Source organism: Lampetra fluviatilis, chromosome 67, assembly GCF_964198595.1.
Source record: "Lampetra fluviatilis chromosome 67, kcLamFluv1.1, whole genome shotgun sequence".
Taxonomy (NCBI): domain Eukaryota; kingdom Metazoa; phylum Chordata; class Hyperoartia; order Petromyzontiformes; family Petromyzontidae; genus Lampetra; species Lampetra fluviatilis.
Window position 1 is genome coordinate 4,892,588 of NC_136341.1, and position 22,758 is coordinate 4,915,345.

The window sequence follows — 22,758 nt, forward strand, 5'->3', positions numbered from 1 at the left end:
CACACCAACATGCGCTACGCGACTAAGCCCCGCCCACAACCCCCTGCTTAGCTCCGCCCACTCACCTCCGCGGTATATAAACAAAAAAAAAACCGTCGCCCCCACCACTCCTCTCTCTCCCTCCGCGGTATCGTCCCCACCTTAGCCCGGGGCGTTGGTGGGCTGCTGCTGCCCCGCCCATTTCCCTCATTGACCACGCCCACACCAACCCGTTCGTCCTATCACAGCCGCGCTACACGACTGAGCCCCGCCCACAACCCCCTACTTAGCCCCGCCCACTCACCTCCGCGGTATATAAACCAAAAAAAACTCGCCCCCACCAACTCATCTCTCTCTCCCTCCGCGCTATTGCCGGTGGCTGCTGCTGCTGCTGCTACCACCCCGCCCCTGCTCATTGTGCGGGGGGGAAAAGAAGAAGAGAGCCTTGGGTTGTTGTGGGTGGTGGTGGTGGGTGGTTGGTGGTGGTGGTGGTTGTTGTTGCTGCTACTGCCACCGCCCGCGTTCAGTCGCGCAATGACCGTGAAGGAGCGGGAGGAGGAGGAGGCCTGAATCGACGAGGAGAAGGGGAGGGCAGCAGCAGTAGCAGCGGCGGCTGCTGCTGTACGACCGCGCCCCGGCAGCCGGCACAAGTCCACCTCGACCCAACAACCAACAACAACAATCAACAACAACAACCACCACCCACTCACCACGAAACAGCCAGAAATCGCGTTCATTCATTCCCAGAGAGTCGCTTAGCCGATCAACAACAACAACAACAGCAGCAGCAGCATCATCAACAACAACAATAGCGGCGGCGGGTATTGCACAACCACTTATTAATTTCACGCGTGCAGCCCAATTAATGTAATGGCCAATTAACTTGGTGGTGATTTGCTGCTGCGAGAAACGACTGGTCGCTTTGGGTGATTCGTCCGCTGCTGCTGTTGATTGCTGCTGTTGTTGTTGAATGTAGTGGTTGCTGTTCTCACAGAGCAGTTAAACAATTAGCACAGAGCTTCACGTTAACGCGCAACAACAATCCGCCCTTAATTGAAACCCCTTTGGATTTTTTCGTGACATTTTTTTTCTAAAACCGTAACCCAGATTTGTCGTTTTATAATTATTAATTTTTCTTATTCTTCCCCCATCATCGTCATTATTGTTATTATTCTTGCAGTGACTCTGAACAGCTGCAACACGCGTGTGTTAGAATTATTCCGGTAGTGCGGGACATCTGGAACGCAACACAACAACAACAACAACGTAGCCTCGATATTCATTGACCAGTCAACCAGGGCTATTCTTGTTATTATACAAAGCCGCGATTAATCGGCAGCTTATTCCAATTGGCAAGTCGGGCAAAGGTTAATTCATCGTTTTAGTTTCATTGATACCGGAGACGAGAGAGAGATACGGCACGCCGAGGGAGGAGACACGGGGAGCATTCTTCATATCCTACCGGCGAATCGGATTGAAAAATGATGGCTAACGACTCTCCCGCTCGAAGCCTGGACGAGATTGACCTCTCAGCCCTCAAGGTGAGAAGAATAAGGTTGCAGTCCGTGTTGTGGTGGTTGTGGTGGTGGTTGTAGTTGTGGTGGTTGTGGTGTCGGATTGGTGATGGGGAGGGGGGTGTGAAGTGTTCCGGTCCCTGCCGGCGAGGTGCGACCCCGGTCGGTACGAGCGGTCAGGCAAGAGTGGGGGGTTGGCGAGGGATGCCGAGAAAGAGGTAGGCCTGAGTGGGGTGTGTTGTGTGGGGAGCGGTGGTGCAGTGGTTAGGGGGGGGTGTGAAGTGTTCCGGTCTCTGCCGGCGAGGTGCGACCCCGGTCGGTAGAGAGGTCAGGCAAGAGTGGGGGGTTGGCGAGGGATGCCGAGGAAGGAGTAGGCCTGACTCTGGGGTGTGTGTTGTGTGGGGAGCGGTGGTGTACTGGTTAGGGGGGGGGGGTGTGAAGGGTTCCGGTCCCTGCCGGCGAGGTGCGACCCCGGTCGGTACGAGTGGTCAGGCAAGAGTGGGGGGTTGGCGAGGGATGCCGAGGAAGGGGTAGGCCTGACTGGGGTGTGTGTTGTGTGGGGAGCGGTGGTGCAGTGGTTAGCGCTATGTTGCTGCGCTACGAACCTGGCGACCCGAGTTCGATTCCCGCTCACGGCCAACGTCTGAGCCTGGGTCCTCCCCTAGGTCAGCTCGGCCTCAAATGAGTACCTGGTGCTATTGTGTAAAACATCGCCACTGGGGGAGACAAAGGCGGCCGGGGGTGGTGCTGGTAACCACCCACCCCCTCGTGTGCCACAGTGCCGGTAGCCTTCACAGCTGCGGCTACTCGCTACTAACAGCACTTGCCCCTACAGTCTGTTAGAGGCTACACGGGCGGGTTCTTTGTCTGAGGATGTGTGTTATTGTGTCTGTGTTATTGTGTCTCTGTGTGTTATTGTGTCTGTGTTATTGTGTCTCTGTGTTATTATGTCTGTGTTATTGTGTATGTGTGTGTGTTATTGTGTCTGTGTGTGTCATTGTGTCTGTGTGTGTCTGTGTGTGTTATTCTGTCTGTGTGTGTCATTGTGTTTGTGTGTGTCATTGTGTGTGTTATTGTGTCTGTGTGTGTTATTGTGTCTGTGTGTGTCATTGTGTCTGTGTGTGTTATTGTGTCTGTGTGTGTGTTATTGTGTCTGTGTGTGTTATTGTGTCTGGGTTATTGTGTCTGTGTTATTGTGTCTCTGTGTTATTATGTCTGTGTTATTGTGTATGTGTGTGTGTTGTTGTGTCTGTGTGTCATTGTGTCTGTGTGTGTCTGTGTGTGAGTTATTGTCTGTGTGTGTTATTGTGTCTGTGTGTGTCATTGTGTCTGTGTGTCATTGTGTGTGTGTTATTGTGTCTGTGTGTGTTATTGTGTCTGTGTGTGTCATTGTGTCTGTGTGTGTGTTATTGTGTCTGTGTGTGTTATTGTGTCTGTGTGTGTTATTGTGTCTGTGTGTGTTATTGTGTCTGTGTGTGTGTCATTGTGTCTGTGTGTGTGTCATTGTGTCTGTGTGTGTGTCATTGTGTCTGTGTTATTGTGTCTATGTGTGTGTTATTGTGTCTGTGTGTGTGTTATTGTGTCTGTGTGTGTGTTATTGTGTCTGTGTGTGTGTCATTGTGTCTGTGTGTGTCATTGTGTCTGTGTCATTGTGTCATTGTGTCTGTGTCATTGTGTCATTGTGTGTGTGTCATTGTGTCTGTGTGTCTGTGTTATTGTGTCTGTGTGTCTGTGTTATTGTGTCTGTGTGTCTTGGTTATTGTGTCTGTGTGTCTTGGTTATTGTGTCTGTGTGTCGGTGTGTGTGTCTGTGTGTGTTAATGCGTGTCTGTGTGTGTGTCTGTGTTAATGTGTATGTCAATGTGTGTCATGTGTCGGTGTGTGTGTTAATGTGTCTGTATGTGTTATTGTGCGTCTGTCATTGTGTCTGTGTGTGTGTCATTGTGTCTGTGTGTGTCATTGTGTCTGTGTGTGTCATTGTGTCTGTGTGTGTCATTGTGTCTGAATGTGTGTGTGTAATGTGTCTGTGTGTCTGTGCGTCGGTGTGTGTGTTAATGTGCGTGGTATTGTGTGTGCCTGTGTGTGTGTTAATGTGTGTCTGTGTGTCATGTGTCGGTGTGTGTGTTAATGTGTGTCTGTGTGTCATGTGTCGGTGTGTGTGGTATTGTGTGTGGTATTGTGTGTGCCTGTGTGTGTTAGTGTGTGTGTGCCTGTGTGTGTGTTAATGTGTGTGTGTTAATGTGCGTCTGTGTGTGATGTGTCGGTGTGTGTGTTAATGTGCGTGGTATTGTGTGTGCCTGTGTGTGTTAATGTGTGTGTGCCTATGTGTGCCTGTGTGTGTTAATGTGTGTGTGTGTTAATATGTGTGTATGTGTGTGTTAATGTGTATGTCTGTGTTATTTTGTGTGTGTGTTAATGTGTGTGTCTGTGTGTGTGTTAATATGTGTGTCTGTGTGTGTTAATGTGTATGTCTGTGTTATTTTGTGTGTGTGTTAATGTGTGTGTCTGTGTTATTTTGTGTGTGTGTTAATGCGTGTGTCTGTGTTATTTTGTGTGTGTGTTAATGCGTGTGTCTGTGTTATTTTGTGTGTGTGTTAATGTGTGTGTCTGTGCGTATCTGTGTGTGTGTTAATGCGTGTGTCTGTGTTATTTTGTGCGTGGGTGTGAGGTGACTGCTCTGCAATGTGGAACGTGCGTTTCTCTTTGTCTCGTGTGACATGTGTGAATGTGTGCTGTGTGTGCGTGTATGTGTGTGTGTGTATGTATGTGTGTGTGTATGTGCGTGTGTATGTCTGTGTGTGTGTGTGTGTGCGCGTGTGTGTATATGTATGTATGTGCATGTGTGTGTGTCTGTGTGTGGGGGGAGCGGTGGCTGTAGTGGTTAGCGCTACGCAGCGATACAAACCCGGCGACCCGAGTTCGATTCCCGCTCACGGCCAACACCGCCAGTGACGTTTATTTGAACCTTGCCAGGGCCTCCCCTAGGTCGACTCGGCATCAAATGAGTACCTGGTGCGATGTGTAAACATCGCCACTGGGGAGACAAAGGCGGCCGGGCGTGGTGCTGGCCACCCACCCCCTCGTGTGCCACAGTGCCGGTAGCCTTCACAGGTGCTGCTACTCGCTAACAGCACTTGCCCCGACAGCCTATTAAGAGGCTACATGGTGGACCTTTGTATGTGCTCTCAAATGAGTAGCTGGTGTAGCAGTGGTGTAGTTAACATCGCCACGTTCGGGCCCTCTCAGCGTTGTGCGGAGTCTGCGCTAGGATGGAGCCTTGGGGAGGAATGTGGTGTTGGGTCTTCACGTTGTGTGGAGGAGGTACGGGTGGGTGGGGGTGCCTCCTTCTTCCACAGGTCACGGTGGCTCGCCAACAGGTCCCAACACGGGGCAGGCAGGCAGGCGGCCGTCGACCGACGACACAATGGTGGCGGGGAGATGTTGACTACCTCGCCTGGTCTACAGGAGGTCGTGGGTTCAGTCCTGACCCTGACGATGCCTGCTGCTGTATATTTGGAGTTTGCGGTGTCTCTCTCTCATCATCATCACGGTGGCGGGGAGATGTTGACTACCTCGCCTGGTCTACAGGAGGTCTCGGGTTCAGTCCTGACCCTGACGCCTGCTGCTGTATATTTGGAGTTTGCGGTGACTCTCTCTCATCATCATCATCATCACGGTGGCGGGGAGATGTTAACTACCTCGCCCGGTGCGCAGGAGGTGTCGTGGGTTCGATCCCGACCCTGACGACACCTGCTGAAAATTTGGAGTTTGCGGTGTCTCTCTCTCTCTCTCATCATCATCATCACGGTGGCGGGGAGATGTTAACTACCTCGCCTGGTATACAGGAGGTCTCGGGTTCAGTCCTGACCCTGGTGGTGCCTGCTGTATATCTGGAGTTTGCAGTGTCTCTCTCTCTCATCATCATCATCACTGTGGCTTGGAGATGTTAACTACCTCGCCTGGTCTACAGGAGGTCATGGGTTCGATCCCGACCCTGACGACACCTGCTGAAAATTTTGAGTTTGCGGTGTCTCTCTCTCATCATCATCATCACTGTGGCTAGGAGATGTTGACTACCTCGCCTGGTGCGCAGGAGGGTTCAGTCCCGACCCTGGCGGTGCCTGCTGTATATTTGGAGTTTGCGTGTTTCTCTCATCATCATCACGGTGGCTAGGAGATGTTAACTACTTTGCCTGGTCTACAGGAGGTCGTGGGTTCGATCCCGACCCTGACGATGCCTGCTGCTGTATATTTGGAGTGTTCGTGTCTGCTTCTTCCCGTAGTGGTCGCGTGGATTTTTCTCCGGGTCTTCCGTTTTTCCCCCGCCCCCTCCGCATTTAGAATGAACGTCACGCATTCAAGAGAGTATTGGGCTTCCGCTATAAATTGCCACGCGATGGCGATGATGGTGGTGGTGGTGATCACATGGGCCACTTCGTTGAGATCCCGTTTGTGATAGGCCAGAAGTGGTTGCTTCTGCAAAAAAACCAAAAGAACCACATGGCAGCTCAGTGAGGCCTCCTTAACCACCTGGCAAAATTCGAAAAAAGTTTCGGTTCGGAAACTGGGCGAGCGCCTGTGACCGAAGTGACCGGATTGAATCGGCGATTTTCCGGACCGTCCGGCACCCGGCGGCGACTTTTGTCGGCCCAACGTCGATTCCGTCGACAGCGTACGGGCGACGTACGTAGGAACTTGAGGACGCGACGGATAAATGTTGAGCGTCGCCCCCCTCCCCCCACACACCGAACGCCACTTTCGGGGGCCGCCCCCGCCTGCCCGCTTGCCGCGTTAGCCGGATCGGCGATTTGTGCGCGCGGCTGAGATCGGTGTGCCGGGGCGGATTAATGACTCGTTTTGAAACCGACGGATTATAACGCTGGCAATAAAAAATATAATTGTGTTAGCTTGATGGTTAGGAAGCTGGCGGTCATTGGGTGTTGTTGTGCCGTTGACGTGGGAATCATCGTGCCGGGTTTTCTCGTTCGACTCGAACTGGGCCAGCGTGCTGTTGTGTTGGCGGTGAGTGACGAATCGAAGGACCTTGTGGGGTTTGCAAATGAGTGTGCCGAATGAACAGGGCATTGCTTGCCGTCGGCCGAAGGATTGCATCACATTGTTCAACTGAAACCATTATTTTATTTGAGCGGTATAGTAAAGGCCCACACTGCGGGCTGCTACGGGGCGCTTTTTCAGCCCCTACCTGGCCATCGCAAATGATAGCAGCTCAAGAAATTGGCGGCTCATCATCATCTTCAACCCTTTTAATGTGCGATGCTGATTTAAAATGTGGGGGAGAAAACTGGAGGAGCTGGAGAAAAATCCACGCGACCACGGGGAGAGAGAGAGAGAGAGGCACGCAGACTCCAAATACACAGCAGGTGTCAAGGTCCGATAATCGAACCCACGACTTCCTGTATACCATGCGAGGTAGTTAAAATTTCCTAGCCACCGTGATGATGATGAGAGAGAGACACGCAGACTCCAAATATACAGCAGGTGTCAAGGTCCGATAATCGAACCCACGACTTCCTGTATACCATGCGAGGTAGTTAAAATTTCCTAGCCACCGTGATGATGGTAAGAGAGAGAGACACGCAAAACCAGTGGCACCTACATCTTTAGAACGTGAAGAACCAGTGGCATCTACATCTGCAGAACGTGAAGAACCAGTGGCATCTACATCTGCAGAACACAAAGAACCAGTGGCATCTACATCTGCAGAACGTGAAGAACCAGTGGCATCTACATCTGCAGAACGTGAAGAACCAGTGGCATCTACATCTGCAGAACGTGAAGAACCAGTGGCATCTACATCTGCAGAACGTGAAGAACCAGTGGCATCTACATCTGCAGAACGTGAAGAACCAGTGGCATCTACATCTGCAGAACGTGAAGAACCAGTGGCATCTACATCTGCAGAACATAAAGAACCAGTGGCATCTACATCTGCAGAACGTGAAGAACCAGTGGCATCTACATCTGCAGAACGTCAAGAATCAGTAGTGTGTATAGTAGTGTAGTTGTATATAGCAGTGTAGTGTGTACCACACACACGCACACACTCTCGCACACACACACTCTCTCGCACACACACACACTCTCTCGCACAAACAACAACCGCCATTCACCACTAAGTGGCGGTGACGTCACCACGACGCTTGTGCCAGGCCATGTGCACTTTGAGGCCACGTGAAGTGTTGAACGCCCGCTGCCAGGAGGTCACGGGGCAGACCCAGGTGCCACGGGTCAACTGACTGAGATGGCTGGCTGATGCACCACCTGTGTCCCCTACTGTGCCAACTTCCTGTGCTTTATCCACCCGGCGCTCCGCTCGTTGTTGTGAGCGTCGCTCCTCCGCCCTCCGTTGTTGTTGGGGGGCGACTGCCTCCAACTGCCCAGTAGCGTCCTTCACGAGCCTCCTCCACAGAGGCCGATCTTGATACCAGTCATCGGCAAGTCCACTCAACTCCACATCCTCCTCATGTACCACATCACTCCATCTCTTCTCTAGCCCGTGTCGCGCCCGTTTAGCCCCCTCTATCCGGCCAAACAAAAGCTGTTTAGGAATGCGGTAACTGGGTATGCGGGCGACATGGCCCCGCCAACGCAGCCTTGCCTGCCGGAGGAGCTCACCGATGGGACTTTGCCCAGATTTTTCAAAGATTTCTGAGCTCCTCACACAATCCGGCCTACAGGTTAAACCCAGGATGGATCGTAGGCAGGCCAGCCTAAATGTTTCCAACCGGCGAAGATGCTCTATTAGGGGGGTCCACGTTTCGCAAGCGTAGAGAAGGGAGGGAATGACTGTGGCCGAGAAGACCTGAAGCTTCGTGCGGAGCGACAGACCAGGTAGCTTCCACACAGCGTTACGCAACCGATGAAAAGATATTGCCGCTCGACTGATTCTGAGTGAGACCTCTGCTGTCAAACCGGAGCCGGTCATGAGCACACTGCCCAGGTATGGGAAACTCTCCACTCTCTCTCCACAACTGCCCCGTCACCGATTGGGAGTTATGGGGGTGGAGTGCCCGATGGTACAAAATACCCAGGCAGGTGCTTAGTTTTGGTGGGGCTGATGGCAAGTCCCCACTTCTTAGTGGCAAGCTCTAGTTCCAGCAGCAGCACCTCCAACTCCTCTTCTGAGTGAGCGGCAATTGCCAGATCATCGGCATACATAACGTGGTTGACCAATAGGGACCCATCCCTTGACCGCACCCGGGCATCGATCAGCCTCCCATTGTATCTGTACCAAATGGAAATTCCTCTGGTACAGCCATAAAAGGCTTCTTAAACTACGTGGTCGAAAAAGATATTAAATAATGTGGGAGCCAGAGGACATCCCTGTCGCACCCCAAGGTGAACAGAGAATGGCTGCGACTCCCGGCCACGTAGTTTTACCCGGGCCCGCTCACCATCATGAAGGTCCTTAATGATCGTGAGCAGAGGGTCAGGGACTCTGAAATCATGGAGAACAACCCAGAGCCCAGGCCTACTGATGGTATCATAGGCCTTGACCAGGTCAATAAAGCAGAGATGTAGGTCTTGTTGGAATTCCCTACACCTCTGCTGTAGCAGACGGACAGAAAATATGGCATCTGTGCCGGACCACCCTTTCCTGAAACCGCATTGGGGCTCTGCAAGCCTCTCCTCAGTGTGCCTGGCAAGGTGATGTTGAATAATCCTTGCCAGGACCTTTCCCGGCACACTGAGGAATGAGATGCCCCTGTAGTTGTTACAGTCTGTGCGGTCCCCCTTCTTAAAGAGGGGGACCACAAGGGCATCCTTCCAATCCTGCGGAACCCGTCCAGTGGTCCAGACTGTTGTTATGATGCCATGTAGGGCAGTCTGCACAAACGCCACCCTCCCTCAGCATTTCACTTGGGAGATCGTCTCTGCCCGGTGCCTTTCCTGGTCTCAAACTCTGGATCGCCTTCAGTACTTCCTCAACAGATGGCACATCAGTCGATAGCCAGAGATGCAGATCAGCTCCACGGTAGGTCCTGATGTCAAGGACATGGGCCCGCATCCACTGTTCCGTCACTATGTAGTCCAGCAGATGTTCTTGCTTGGACCCGGCATGCATCCATGATGTTGTGTGGATGCGCCGATGCCGGAATAGCGTGTTGGTAATTACAAGCCCATGGGCCGCACAAAAATCTAGCAGCCTCCTGCCGTTGTTATTGTGCTGATCTGGCCCATGCCTTCCAATCACTCCAGACCAGGTGCCAGCATCATGACCAACTCGGGCATTGAAGTCACCCAACAAGATTACTCCCACACACACACTCTCTCTCACACACACTATCTCGCTCACACTATCTCGCTCACACACACTCACAACAACAACCGCCATTCGCCACTAAGTGGCGGTGACGTCACCACGACGCTTGTGCCAGGCTATGTGCACCTTGAGGCTACCACGTGAAGTGTCGAACGCCCGCTGGCAGGAGGTCACAGGGCAGACCCAGCAGGTGCCATGGGTCGACTGACCGAGATGACCGAGATGACTGGCTGATGCACCATCTGTGCCCCCTACTGTGCCAACTTGCTGTGCTTTAGCCACCCGGCGCTCCGCTCGTTGTTGTGAGCGTCGCTCCTCCGCCCTCCGTTGTTGTTGGAGGGCGACTGCCTCCAACTGCCCAGTAGCGTCCTTCACGAGCCTCCTCCACTGAGGCCGATCTTGACACCGCTGGTACCAGTCATCGGCAAGTCCACTCAGCTCCACGTCCTCCTGTACCACATCACTCCATCTCTTCTCTAGCCCGTGCCGCGCCCGTTTAGCCCCCTCGATCCAGCCGAACAAAAGCTCTCACACACACACACTATCTCGCTCACACACACACGCACACTATCTCGCTCACACACACACTCTCACACACACTATCTCGTGCGCACACACACACGCACACTATCTCGCACACACACACACACACTCTCTCTCACACACACACACACACTATCTCACACACACACACACTCTCTCTCACACACACTCTCTCTCTCTCTCACACACACACAATCTCTCACACACACACTATCTCGCTCACACACACACTCTCACACACACTATCTCGTGCACACGCACACTATCTCGCACACACACACTCCCTCACACACACACTCTCTCTCTCTCACACACACACACACACTCTCACACACACACAATCTCTCACACACACACACACTCTCTCTCACACACACACAATCTCACACACACACACTCTCTCTCGTAAGTGTGGCGATTTGGGGAAAATATCAAGTAGCGATTTTTCTGACAGATGTTGCGGTTGCGATTTGATTTGCGATTAAAACATTTTAAGTCAAGCTTTTGCTCAATATTCACTGTGTAATACATTTAAACATGCGATGGAACATTACCACGTGATACCATCAAAATATGAACTGTTTTATGTATTCTAATGCAAGGATGAGAACTTAAAAGACATGAATTGCTTCCAACGTGTATTTATTAAAACGTTCTAATTGAAATGGAACACTCACACGTAGAACAATTCCATTGGAACCTCATTTGCCAGTAAACAAATATGATAATTGGCCTTTTGGCGTCATCTGGTCCAACCCATGTGAGACTAGGCTCTAAGGAAAGCTGTCTCGGGTGTGGACCAATCAACTTCAAGGGCAGTGCATACATTATCAGAGTTGTGTTTTTTGTTTGCATTACGACCGCAGGTATTGTGGTCAATGCAAACATGACTCCTTGTAAAAAAAGGTGTTAGTTTTGTTGCCAGATAGAAGGGTAAAAAAAACAATTATCATTTTTTTACTGGCAAATGAGGTTCCAGTGGTGTAAATGCTTAATCCGAGCTCTCATACTCCGATGGTGCATTGTCGTTGAGTTGTGCGCCTTTTGGCGTCATCTGGTCCAACCCATGTGAGACTAGGCTCTAAGGAAAGCTGTCTCGGGTGTGGACCAATCAACTTCAAGGGCAGTGCATACATTATCAGAGTTGTGTTTTTTGTTTGCATTACGACCGCAGGTATTGTGGTCAATGCAAACATGACTCCTTGTAAAAAAAGGTGTTAGTTTTGTTGCCAGATAGAAGGGTAAAAAAAACAATTATCATTTTTTTACTGGCAAATGAGGTTCCAGTGGTGTAAATGCTTAATCCGAGCTCTCATACTCCGATGGTGCATTGTCTTTGAGTTGTGCGCCTTTTGGCGTCATCTGGTCCAACCCATGTGAGACTAGGCTCTAAGGAAAGCTGTCTCGGGTGTGGACCAATCAACTTCAAGGACAGTGCATACATGATCAGAGTTATGTTTTTTTTTGCATAATGACTGCAGGTATTGTGGTCTATGCAAACATGACTCCTTGTAAAAAAAAAGGTGTCAGTTTTGTTGCCAGATGAAAGGATAAAAAAACATTTATCGTAGAACAATTGTTAAGTTAAATAAATAAAGTTATAATAACAACAATAAGAAATGAAACAATTCCAATAAAGCAATAGGACTTTTCAAATCGCCAAAAACCGCAGCCTTTTCCGATTTGCCGATCGCATTGTTTCAAACTGCGATTCAATCGATTTGAAATCGATTCGTCGTTCAGCCCCAAGTGGGTTGTCACGTTAATCCCGTGGTGCGGAACGGGAAATGCGATAGGAACGGTAGTTTCAGGTTGATTAAGGGGAGAACACGTGACGTTCAACATTGCCGTCACCGCCGCCCCCGATGTCGCAATGCATATTGAAATGATTGTACTGGTCAACAAAAACAAAATTCTGGCCTGGACTTTTGCAGCTGTTCTAGAATAATTTCAGGGTGCTGATTCCAAATCTGATCTCAGATTTGCTCTATCACATCTCATTTTTAAATCCTTTATATTAAGTTCACTTGCTTGCTTGCTTGCGCGCTTACGACCGTGCAAATGTTTCGGTCGTTTTTTAACCCACTTCCCGTGATCCAATCGAGCTGACATTTTGCACACAGACTCTATTTAATTTAAAATACCAATGTGATAAAAAATGAAACTCTTACTCAAGAAAAACAGAAATGAATAATAAAATTAAACCGATGCCACGCATATAAAGGATTTATAGTGAAAAACTTTGTTTTTACGGGTTAATTTTTTATGCTATCGGCATACCCCATTTTCATTGATTTTACCCGAAATTAACTCTGTCACTTATGATTGCAAGTTGTTGCGAGTCAGTGACTGCTTTAGTGTTAAAATACGGTGCTGTGTTTTTAGGATAGTGTGTTTATAATATCATTGTATGTAGATATCCACATTTATTTAATATTTTTCTTCCGCAGTTTTTATTGAAAATGCAATATTTGATCTCTCAAAAACCTGATGTGATGGACAAAAACTGAAGCCAGATTTGGAATCGGCACCCCCCAACATTTTACCTTAAAACCGTTGGAATACCTGATGTCAGAAAAAGTGTGTTGACCAGTATAATGCCCGCCGCATGTGTGTGTGCGTGTGTGTGTGTGCGTGCGTGTGTGTGTGTGCGTGTGTGTGCGTGTGTGTGTGTGTGTGCGTGCGTGCGTGTGTGTGCGTGTGTGCGTGTGTGTGTGCGGCATCACGACAACGGGTTTCGTTCTCTATCTCTGCAGCCCCGTGGGACGCGCGTGCCGTGCCGTGTGGTGCCGTGCCGTGTGGTACCGTGTGGTGCCGTGCCGTGTGGTGCCGTGTGGTGCCGTGCCGTGTGGTGCCGTGCCGTGTGGTACCGTGTGGTGCCGTGCCGTGTGGTACCGTGTGGTGCCGTGCCGTGTGGTGCCGTGCCGTGTGGTGCCGTGTGGTGCCGTGCCGTGTGGTGCCGTGCCGTGTGGTGCCGTGCCGTGTGGTGCCGTGCCGTGTGGTACCGTGTGGTGCCGTGCCGTGTGGTACCGTGTGGTGCCGTGCCGTGTGGTGCCGTGCCGTGTGGTACCGTGTGGTGCCGTGTGGTGCCGTGTCGTGTGGTGCCGTGTCGTGTGGTACCGTGCGGTGCCGTGCGGTGCGTGCCGTGCCGTGTGGTACCGTGTGGTGCCGTGCGGTGCGTGCCGTGCCGTGTGGTACCGTGCGGTGCCGTGTGGTACCGTGTGGTGCCGTACCGTGTGGTACCGTGTGGTGTGGTGCCGTGTGGTGTGGTGCCGTGTGGTACTGTGTGGTACCGTGCGGTGCCGTGTGGTACCGTGTGGTGCCGTACCGTGTGGTACCGTGTGGTGTGGTGCCGTGTGGTACCGTGCGGTTGACTTCGTGTTTTTTGCCAAGGGAGACAAGGGAGGGTGGGCAGGCAGGGTCGGTGCGCAACTGAGTGTATCACGTGCGGTGTCTGTGGGTGTAGTGCGTGAGTGTTGTGTGGGTGTGTGTGAGTGTGTGAGTGAGTGTGTGAGTGAGTGAGTGCGTGAGTGTTGTGTGGGTGTGTGAGAATGTGAGTGAGTGCGTGAGTGAGTGCGTGAGTGAGTGTGAGTGTGTGAGTGAGTGAGTGCGTGAGTGAGTGTGTGAGTGAGTGTGTGAGTGAGTGCGTGAGTGTTGTGTGGGTGTGTGAGAATGTGAGTGAGTGCGTGAGTGAGTGCGTGAGTGAGTGCGTGCATGAGTGTGTGAGTGCGTGCGTGAGTGTGTGAGTGAGTGTGTGAGTGAGTGAGTGCGTGCGTGAGTGTGTGAGTGAGTGTGTGAGTGAGTGCGTGAGTGTTGTGTGGGTGTGTGAGAATGTGAGTGAGTGCGTGAGTGAGTGCGTGAGTGAGTGCGTGCGTGAGTGTGTGAGTGCGTGCGTGAGTGTGTGAGTGAGTGTGCGAGTGTGCGAGTGTGTGAGTGCGTGAATGTGTGTGTGTGTGTGTGCGTGAATGTGTGTGCGTGTGTATGTGAGTGTGCGTGTGTATGTGAGTGTGCGTGAGTGTGTGTGTGTGTGTGAGTGCGTGAGTGTGTGAGTGCGTGAGTGCGTGAGTGTGTGTGTGTGAGTGCGTGAGTGCGTGAGTGTGTGTGTGTGTGTGAGTGCGTGAGTGTGTGAGTGCGTGAGTGCGTGAGTGAGTGAGTGCGTGAGTGAGTGCGTGCGTGAGTGTGTGAGTGCGTGCGTGAGTGTGTGAGTGAGTGTGCGAGTGTGCGAGTGTGTGAGTGCGTGAATGTGTGTGTGTGTGTGTGCGTGAATGTGTGTGCGTGTGTATGTGAGTGTGCGTGTGTATGTGAGTGTGCGTGAGTGTGTGTGTGTGTGTGAGTGCGTGAGTGTGTGAGTGCGTGAGTGCGTGAGTGTGTGTGTGTGAGTGCGTGAGTGCGTGAGTGTGTGTGTGTGTGTGTGCGTGAGTGCGTGAGTGTGTGTGTGAGTGAGTGCGTGAGTGAGTGTGTGAGAATGTGAGTGAGTGAGTGTGTGAGAATGTGAGTGAGTGCGTGAGTGAGTGTGTGTGTGAGTGAGTGAGTGTGCGAGTGTGTGAGTGTGTGCATGAGTGTGTGAGCGAGTGTGTGAGTGCGTGAGTGTGTGTGTGTGAGTGCGTGAGTGTGTGCGTGTGTGTGTGTGTGTGTGAGCGAGTGTGTGAGTGCGTGAGTGAGTGTGTGAGTGCCTGAGTGTGTGCGAGTGAGTGTGTGTGTGAGTGTGTGTGTGTGAGTGCGTGAGTGCGTGTGTGAGTGTGTGAGTGCGTGAGTGTGCGCGGGTTGTCGTCTGCGCATGGGGGGGGGGAGGCGGTGTAGTGAAAATCGCCACTGGGGAGACAAAGGCGGCCGGGCGTGGTGCTGGCCACCCACCCCCTCGTGTGACGTAGTGCCGGTAGCCTTCATAGGTGCTGCTCACTAACAGCACTTGCCCCTACAGTCTGTTAGAGGCTACACGGGGGACCTTTGTCTTTGTGTCTACCTTCATTAGGTAGCTGCTACTAACAGCACTTGCCCCAGCAGTCTGTTAGAGGCTACACGGGGGATCTTTGTCTGTGTCTTCCTTCATTAGGTAGCTGCTACTAACAGCACTTGCCTCACAGTCTGTTAGAGGCTACACGGGGGACCTTTGTGTGTGTCTACCTTCATAGGTGCTGCTACTAACAGCACTTGCCCCTGCAGTCTGTAGAGGCTACACGGGGGACCTTTGTCTGTGTCTACCTTCATAGGTGCTGCTACTAACAGCACTTGCCCCTGCAGTCTGTAGAGGCTACACGGGGGACCTTTGTCTGTGTCTACCTTCATAGGTGCTGCTACTAACAGCACTTGCCCCAGCAGTCTGTTGAGGCTACACGGGGGACCTTTGTGTGTGTCTACCTTCATAGGTGCTGCTACTAACAGCACTTGCCCCTGCAGTCTGTAGAGGCTACACGGGGGACCTTTGTGTGTGTCTACCTTCATAGGTAGCTGCTACTAACAGCACTTGCCTCACAGTCTGTAGAGGCTACACGGGGGATCTTTGTCTGTGTCTACCTTCATTAGGTAGCTGCTACTAACAGCACTTGCCTCACAGTCTGTAGAGGCTACACGGGGGATCTTTGTCTGTGTCTACCTTCATTAGGTAGCTGCTACTAACAGCACTTGCCCCAGCAGTCTGTTAGAGGCTACACGGGGGATCTTTGTCTGTGTCTACCTTCATTAGGTAGCTGCTACTAACAGCACTTGCCCCTGCAGTCTGTAGAGGCTACACGGGGGATCTTTGTCTGTGTCTACCTTCATTAGGTAGCTGCTACTAACAGCACTTGCCCCAGCAGTCTGTAGAGGCTACACGGGGGATCTTTGTCTGTGTCTACCTTCATTAGGTAGCTGCTACTAACAGCACTTGCCCCTGCAGTCTGTAGAGGCTACACGGGGGATCTTTGTCTGTGTCTACCTTCATTAGGTAGCTGCTACTAACAGCACTTGCCCCAGCAGTCTGTTGAGGCTACACGGGGGACCTTTGTGTGTGTCTACCTTCATAGGTGCTGCTACTAACAGCACTTGCCCCTGCAGTCTGTAGAGGCTACACGGGGGACCTTTGTCTGTGTCTACCTTCATAGGTGCTGCTACTAACAGCACTTGCCCCTGCAGTCTGTAGAGGCTACACGGGCGGGAGTGGGCATTTCTAGTCTCCGCAGTAGGTGTGTGCTTGCAAGCATTCATGAGCTGGCAGTATTTGTGCCTTCAGGTACCAAAGTCTGTGGCTTTGCCTGTGTGTGTGTCATTGCACCTTCATTGTGTGTGTGTGTTTCGGTATTTGTGCTCGTGTGTGTGTGTGGAATGGGTGGAGGCGTGGTTCTGTCCATCACCCCACACCCTCGTGTGCCACAGCGGCGAACTTCAATAGTTGCTACTCGCTACTAACAGCACTTGCCCCAGCAATCTGTTGAGGCTACACGGGGGACCTTTGTCTGTGTCTACCTTCATAGGCGCTGCTGCTGCTCGCTACTAACAGCACTTGCCCCAGCAGTCTGTTGAGGCTACACGGGGGACCTTTGTCTCTGTGGCTACCTTCATAGGCGCTGCTGCTATTCGCTACTAACAGCACTTGCCCCAGCAGTCTGTAGAGGCTACACGGGGGACCTTTGTCTCTGTGGCTACCTTCATAGGCGCTGCTGCTACTCGCTACTAACAGCACTTGCCCCAGCAGTCTGTAGAGGCTACACGGGGGACCTTTGTCTCTGTGGCTACCTTCATAGGCGCTGCTGCTATTCGCTACTAACAGCACTTGCCCCAGCAGTCTGTTGAGGCTACACGGGGGACCTTTGTCTGTGTCTACCTTCATAGGCGCTGCTGCTGCTCGCTACTAACAGCACTTGCCCCAGCAGTCTGTAGAGGCTACACGGGGGATCTTTCTCTTTGTAGTAGTGGGGAGCGGCGGTGCAGCAGTTAGCGCTACCAACCCCAGCCACCTGAGTTCGATTCCCGCTCACGGCCAACATCGGTGACGATTATCTGAACCGGTCCTGGGCCTCCCCTAGGTCGACTCAGGCTCAAGTGAGTTACGCGGTGTAGCGGTGGTGGAGTGAACATCGCCACTGGGGGAGACAAAGGCGGCCGGGCGTGGTGCTGGCCCCACCACCCCATCATGCGTAGTGCCGTGCCTTAATAGGTTGTCACTGGCAGTACGTTGAATTTGGTTCACACCGTACGTGGCCAACCGTGCTATGGATCTTGTGTGAGTCTATGGGTCTCTGTGTGAGTCTATGGGTCTCTGTGTGAGTCTGTGGGTCTCTGTGTGAGTCTGTGGGTCTCTGTGTGAGTCTGTGGGTGTCTGTGTGAGTCTGTGGGTGTCTGTGTGAGTCTGTGGGTCTCTGTGTGAGTCTATGGGTCTCTGTGTGAGTCTGTGGATCTCTGTGTGAGTCTATGGGTCTCTGTGTGAGTCTATGGGTCTGTGTGTGAGTCTATGGATCTGTGTGTGAGTTTATGGGTCTCTGTGTGAGTCTGGGTCTCTGTGTGAGTCTATGGGTCTCTGTGAGTGTTTGGGTCTCTGTGTGAGTCTATGGGTCTGTGTGTGAGTCTGTCTGTGTTTGAGTCTATGGGTCTCTGTGTGAGTCTATGGGTCTGTGTGTGAGTCTGTCTGTGTTTGAGTCTATGGATCTCTGTGTGAGTCTATGGGTCTGTGTGTGAGTCTATGGGTCTGTGTGTGAGTCTATGGGTCTCTGTGTGAGTCTATGGGTCTCTGTGTGAGTCTATGGGTCTCTGTGTGAGTCTGGGTCTCTGTGTGAGTCTATGGGTCTCTGTGTGAGTCTATGGGTCTGTGTTTGAGTCTATGGGTCTCTGTGTGAGTCTATGGTTCTGTGTTTGAGTCTATGGGTCTCTGTTTGAGTCTATGGGTCTCTGTGTGAGTCTATGGGTCTGTGTGTGAGTCTATGGATTTGTGTTTGAGTCTATGGGTCTCTGTGTTTGAGTCTATGGGTCTCTGTTTGAGTCTATGGGTCTCTGTGTGAGTCTATGGGTCTGTGTGTGAGTCTATGGATTTGTGTGTGAGTCTATGGGTCTCTGTGCGAGTCTATGGGTCTGTGTGTGAGTCTATGGGTCTCTGTGTGAGTCTATGGGTCTGTGTGTGAGTCTATGGATTTGTGTGTGAGTCTATGGGTCTCTGTGCGAGTCTATGGATTTGTGTGTGAGTCTATGGGTCTCTGTGCGAGTCTATGGATCTGTGTGTGAGTCTATGGGTCTCTGTGTGAGTCTATGGGTCTGTGTTTGAGTTTATGGGTCTCTCTGTGAGTCTATGGGTCTCTGTGTGAGTCTATGGTTCTGTGTTTGAGTCTATGGGTCTCTGTGTGAGTCTATGGATCTGTGTTTGAGTCTATGGGTCTCTGTGTGAGTCTATGGGTCTGTGTTTGAGTTTATGGGTCTCTCTGTGAGTCTATGGGTCTCTGTGTGAGTCAATGGGTCTGTGTGTGAGTCTGTGTCTGTGTTTGAGTCTATGGGTCTCTGTGTGAGTCTGGGTCTCTGTGTGAGTCTATGGGTCTCTGTGTGAGTCAATGGGTCTGTGTGTGAGTCTGTCTGTGTTTGAGTCTATGGGTCTCTGTGTGAGTCTATGGGTCTCTGTGTGAGTTTATGGGTCTCTGTGTGAGTCAATGGGTCTGTGTGTGAGTCTGTGTCTGTGTTTGAGTCTATGGGTCTCTGTGTGAGTCTATGGGTCTCTGTGTGAGTCAATGGGTCTGTGTGTGAGTCTGTGTCTGTGTTTGAGTCTATGGGTCTCTGTGTGAGTCTATGGGTCTCTGTGTGAGTTTATGGGTCTCTGTGTGAGTCAATGGGTCTGTGTGTGAGTCTGTGTCTGTGTTTGAGTCTATGGGTCTCTGTGTTTGAGTCTATGGGTCTCTGTGTGAGTCAATGGGTCTGTGTGTGAGTCTGTGTCTGTGTGTGAGTCTATGGATCTGTGTGTGAGTCTATGGGTCTCTGTGTGAGTCAATGGGTCTGTGTGTGAGTCTGTGTCTGTGTTTGAGTCTATGGGTCTCTGTGTGAGTCTATGGGTCTCTGTGTGAGTCTGTGTCTGTGTTTGAGTCTATGGGTCTCTGTGTGAGTCTGTGTCTGTGTTTGAGTCTATGGGTCTCTGTGTGAGTCTGTGTCTGTGTGAGTCTATGGGTCTCTGTGTGAGTCTGGGTCTCTGTGTGAGTCTATGGGTCTCTGTGTGAGTCAATGGGTCTGTGTGTGAGTCTGTGTCTGTGTTTGAGTCTATGGGTCTCTGTGTGAGTCTATGGGTCTCTGTGTGAGTCTGTGTCTGTGTTTGAGTCTATGGGTCTGTGTGTGAGTCTGTGTCTGTGTTTGAGTCTATGGGTCTCTGTGTGAGTCTATGGGTCTCTGTGTGAGTCTGGGTCTCTGTGTGAGTCTATGGGTCTCTGTGTGAGTCAATGGGTCTGTGTGTGAGTCTGTGTCTGTGTTTGAGTCTATGGGTCTCTGTGTGAGTCTATGGGTCTCTGTGTGAGTCAATGGGTCTGTGTGTGAGTCTGTGTCTGTGTTTGAGTCTATGGGTCTCTGTGTGTTCACAGGACCCGGCTGGGATCTTTGAGCTGGTGGAAGTGGTCGGCAATGGAACCTACGGACAAGTGTACAAGGTGCCGTAGCAACACAACACAGCACACCACACTGAACCACGCCACATTGTGCCACACCACACCACGTCAATATTGTGCCACGCAGCGCCACGCCACACTGAACCACACTGTACCACACCACACGGTACCACGCCACGTTGTGCCACACCACGTCACGTCAATATTGTGCCACGCCACACGATGCCACGCTACACGCCGGCACGCCCATGTGGGCTCTGTGAGCCTCTGTACAAGTGTAACGTCCTTGAAGGAGACGGACACTTCTTAGAAGCCACACGCTTTTATTCACAAATACTTGCTACACCTAACACACAAGGGGTACACGGTCCCCGTACCCGCCATCCTGAGGAGCTACAGACTCCGGACTTGTCGGCTATCTCCCACCCCGCTAGCCTAGCGTCCTCCGGCTGGAACCTCGGGGAGGCACACCGACCCGTCGCTGGCCCGGCGGGTCCCCGACCCTCTGGTCGCTCGAGACCTTCGCCCTCACAAGGGCGGGAAGGCTGGGAGCCAGGGTCCTATCCAGGACCCATCTCCCCTGACCACTGGTGACTCTGAGACCTTCGCCCTCACAAGGGCTGGAAGGCTGGGAGCCAGGGTCCTATCCAGGACCCATCTCCCCTGACCACTGGTGACTCTGAGACCTTCGCCCTCACAAGGGCGGGAAGGCTGGGAGCCAGGGTCCTATCCAGGACCCATCTCCCCTGACCACTGGTGACTCTGAGACCTTCGCCCTCACAAGGGCTGGAAGGCTGGGAGCCAGGGTCCTATCCAGGACCCATCTCCCCTGACCACTGGTGACTCTGAGACCTTCGCCCTCACAAGGGCTGGAAGGCTGGGAGCCAGGGTCCTATCCAGGACCCATCTCCCCTGACCACTGGTGACTCTGAGACCTTCGCCCTCACAAGGGCGGGAAGGCTGGGAGCCAGGGTCCTATCCAGGACCCATCTCCCCTGACCACTGGTGACTCTGAGACCTTCGCCCTCACAAGGGCGGGAAGGCTGGGAGCCAGGGTCCTATCCAGGACCCATCTCCCCTGACCACTGGTGACTCTGAGACCTTCGCCCTCACAAGGGCTGGAAGGCTGGGAGCCAGGGTCCTATCCAGGACCCATCTCCCCTGACCACTGGTGACTCTGAGACCTTCGCCCTCACAAGGGCGGGAAGGCTGGGAGCCAGGGTCCTATCCAGGACCCATCTCCCCTGACCACTGGTGACTCTGAGACCTTCGCCCTCACAAGGGCGGGAAGGCTGGGAGCCAGGGTCCTATCCAGGACCCATCTCCCCTGACCACTGGTGACTCTGAGACCTTCGCCCTCACAAGGGCGGGAAGGCTGGGAGCCAGGGTCCTATCCAGGACCCATCTCCCCTGACCACTGGTGACTCTGAGACCTTCGCCCTCACAAGGGCGGGAAGGCTGGGAGCCAGGGTCCTATTCAGGACCCATCTCCCCTGACCACTGGTGACTCTGAGACCTTCGCCCTCACAAGGGCGGGAAGGCTGGGAGCCAGGGTCCTATCCAGGACCCATCTCCCCTGACCACTGGTGACTCTGAGACCTTCGCCCTCACAAGGGCTGGAAGGCTTGGTCATGGGTCCTAGCTGTCTTCAGCCGACTTGGGTCTTCATGTAGCAGAACCAACCAAGAGCTCTCAGCGCTCCGGCTTTTTAATACCTGTTCGTGGCCGGGTTGACCAATCCCCGGCCACCTCTTGGACCCTCCGATTGGTCCTTCCCAATCTGGCGTTTGGATCCTAGCTTACCCCATTTGACCCTGACCGTTTGGTTGAGCGGGGAAACCTTGTTTACCAACTGCTCTCTCGCAGCTTGCGAACAGCGAGTAGTTATGGATCCCTCTGCGAGTCTGGGACTCTCTGGGAGGGTGTGGGACTCTATGTGAGTCTATGGGTCTCTGTGTGAGTCTATGGGTCTCTGTGTGAGTCTATGGGTCTCTGTGTGAGTCTATGGGTCTCTGTGTGAGTCTGTGGGTCTCTGTTTGAGTCTATGGGTCTCTATGTGAGTCTATGGGTCTCTATGTGAGTCTATGGGTCTCTGTGTGAGTCTATGGGTCTCTGTGTGAGTCTGTGGGTCTCTGTTTGAGTCTGTGGGTCTCTGTTTGAGTCTATGGGTCTCTATGTGAGTCTGTGGGTCTCTATGTGAGTCTATGGGTCTCTGTGTGAGTCTATGGGTCTCTGTGTGAGTCTATGGGTCTCTATGTGAGTCTATGGGTCTCTATGTGAGTCTGTGGGTCTCTATGTGAGTCTATGGGTCTCTATGTGAGTCTATGGGTCTCTATGTGAGTCTATGGGACTCTATGTGAGTCTATGGGTCTTTATGTGAGTCTATGGGTCTCTATGTGAGTCTGTGGGTCTCTATGTGAGTCTATGGGTCTCTATGTGAGTCTATGGGTCTCTATGTGAGTCTATGGGTCTCTATGTGAGTCTATGGGTCTCTGTGTGAGTCTATGGGTCTCTATGTGAGTCTATGGGTCTCTATGTGAGTCTATGGGTCTCTCTGTGAGTCTATGGGTCTCTGTGTGAGTCTGTGGGTCTCTATGCGAGTGTGTGGGTCTCTATGTGAGTCTATGGGTCTCTGTGTGAGTCTATGGGTCTCTATGTGAGTCTATGGGTCTCTATGTGAGTCTATGGGTCTCTATGTGAGTCTATGGGTCTCTGTGAGTCTATGGGTCTCTATGTGAGTCTATGGGTCTCTATGCGAGTCTATGGGTCTCTACGCGAGTCTGTGGGTCTCAATGCCAGTCTTTGTGATCCTCTATGCGAGTCTTGTGGATGTGTGTGAGTCTACGGGTGTCCTACGTGTTTCTAAGTGAGCCCATGCTTCTGAGTCTCAGTGTGTG

The 22,758-nt window shown here is 52.2% G+C and overlaps 1 protein-coding gene across 1 annotated transcript in view; it reads left to right on the top strand.

Annotated features, from left to right (window-relative positions):
• Window positions 1–306: 306 nt before the first annotated feature.
• LOC144952408 (mitogen-activated protein kinase kinase kinase kinase 4-like) overlaps window positions 307–22,758 on the top strand; it is a 172,565-nt gene continuing 150,113 nt past the window's right edge. Inside the window, 2 exon segments of the mRNA XM_078882803.1 lie at window positions 307–1,520; window positions 19,838–19,903. Of these exon segments, the coding sequence (XP_078738929.1) occupies window positions 1,464–1,520; window positions 19,838–19,903 (123 nt within the window). The 5' untranslated portion in view covers window positions 307–1,463.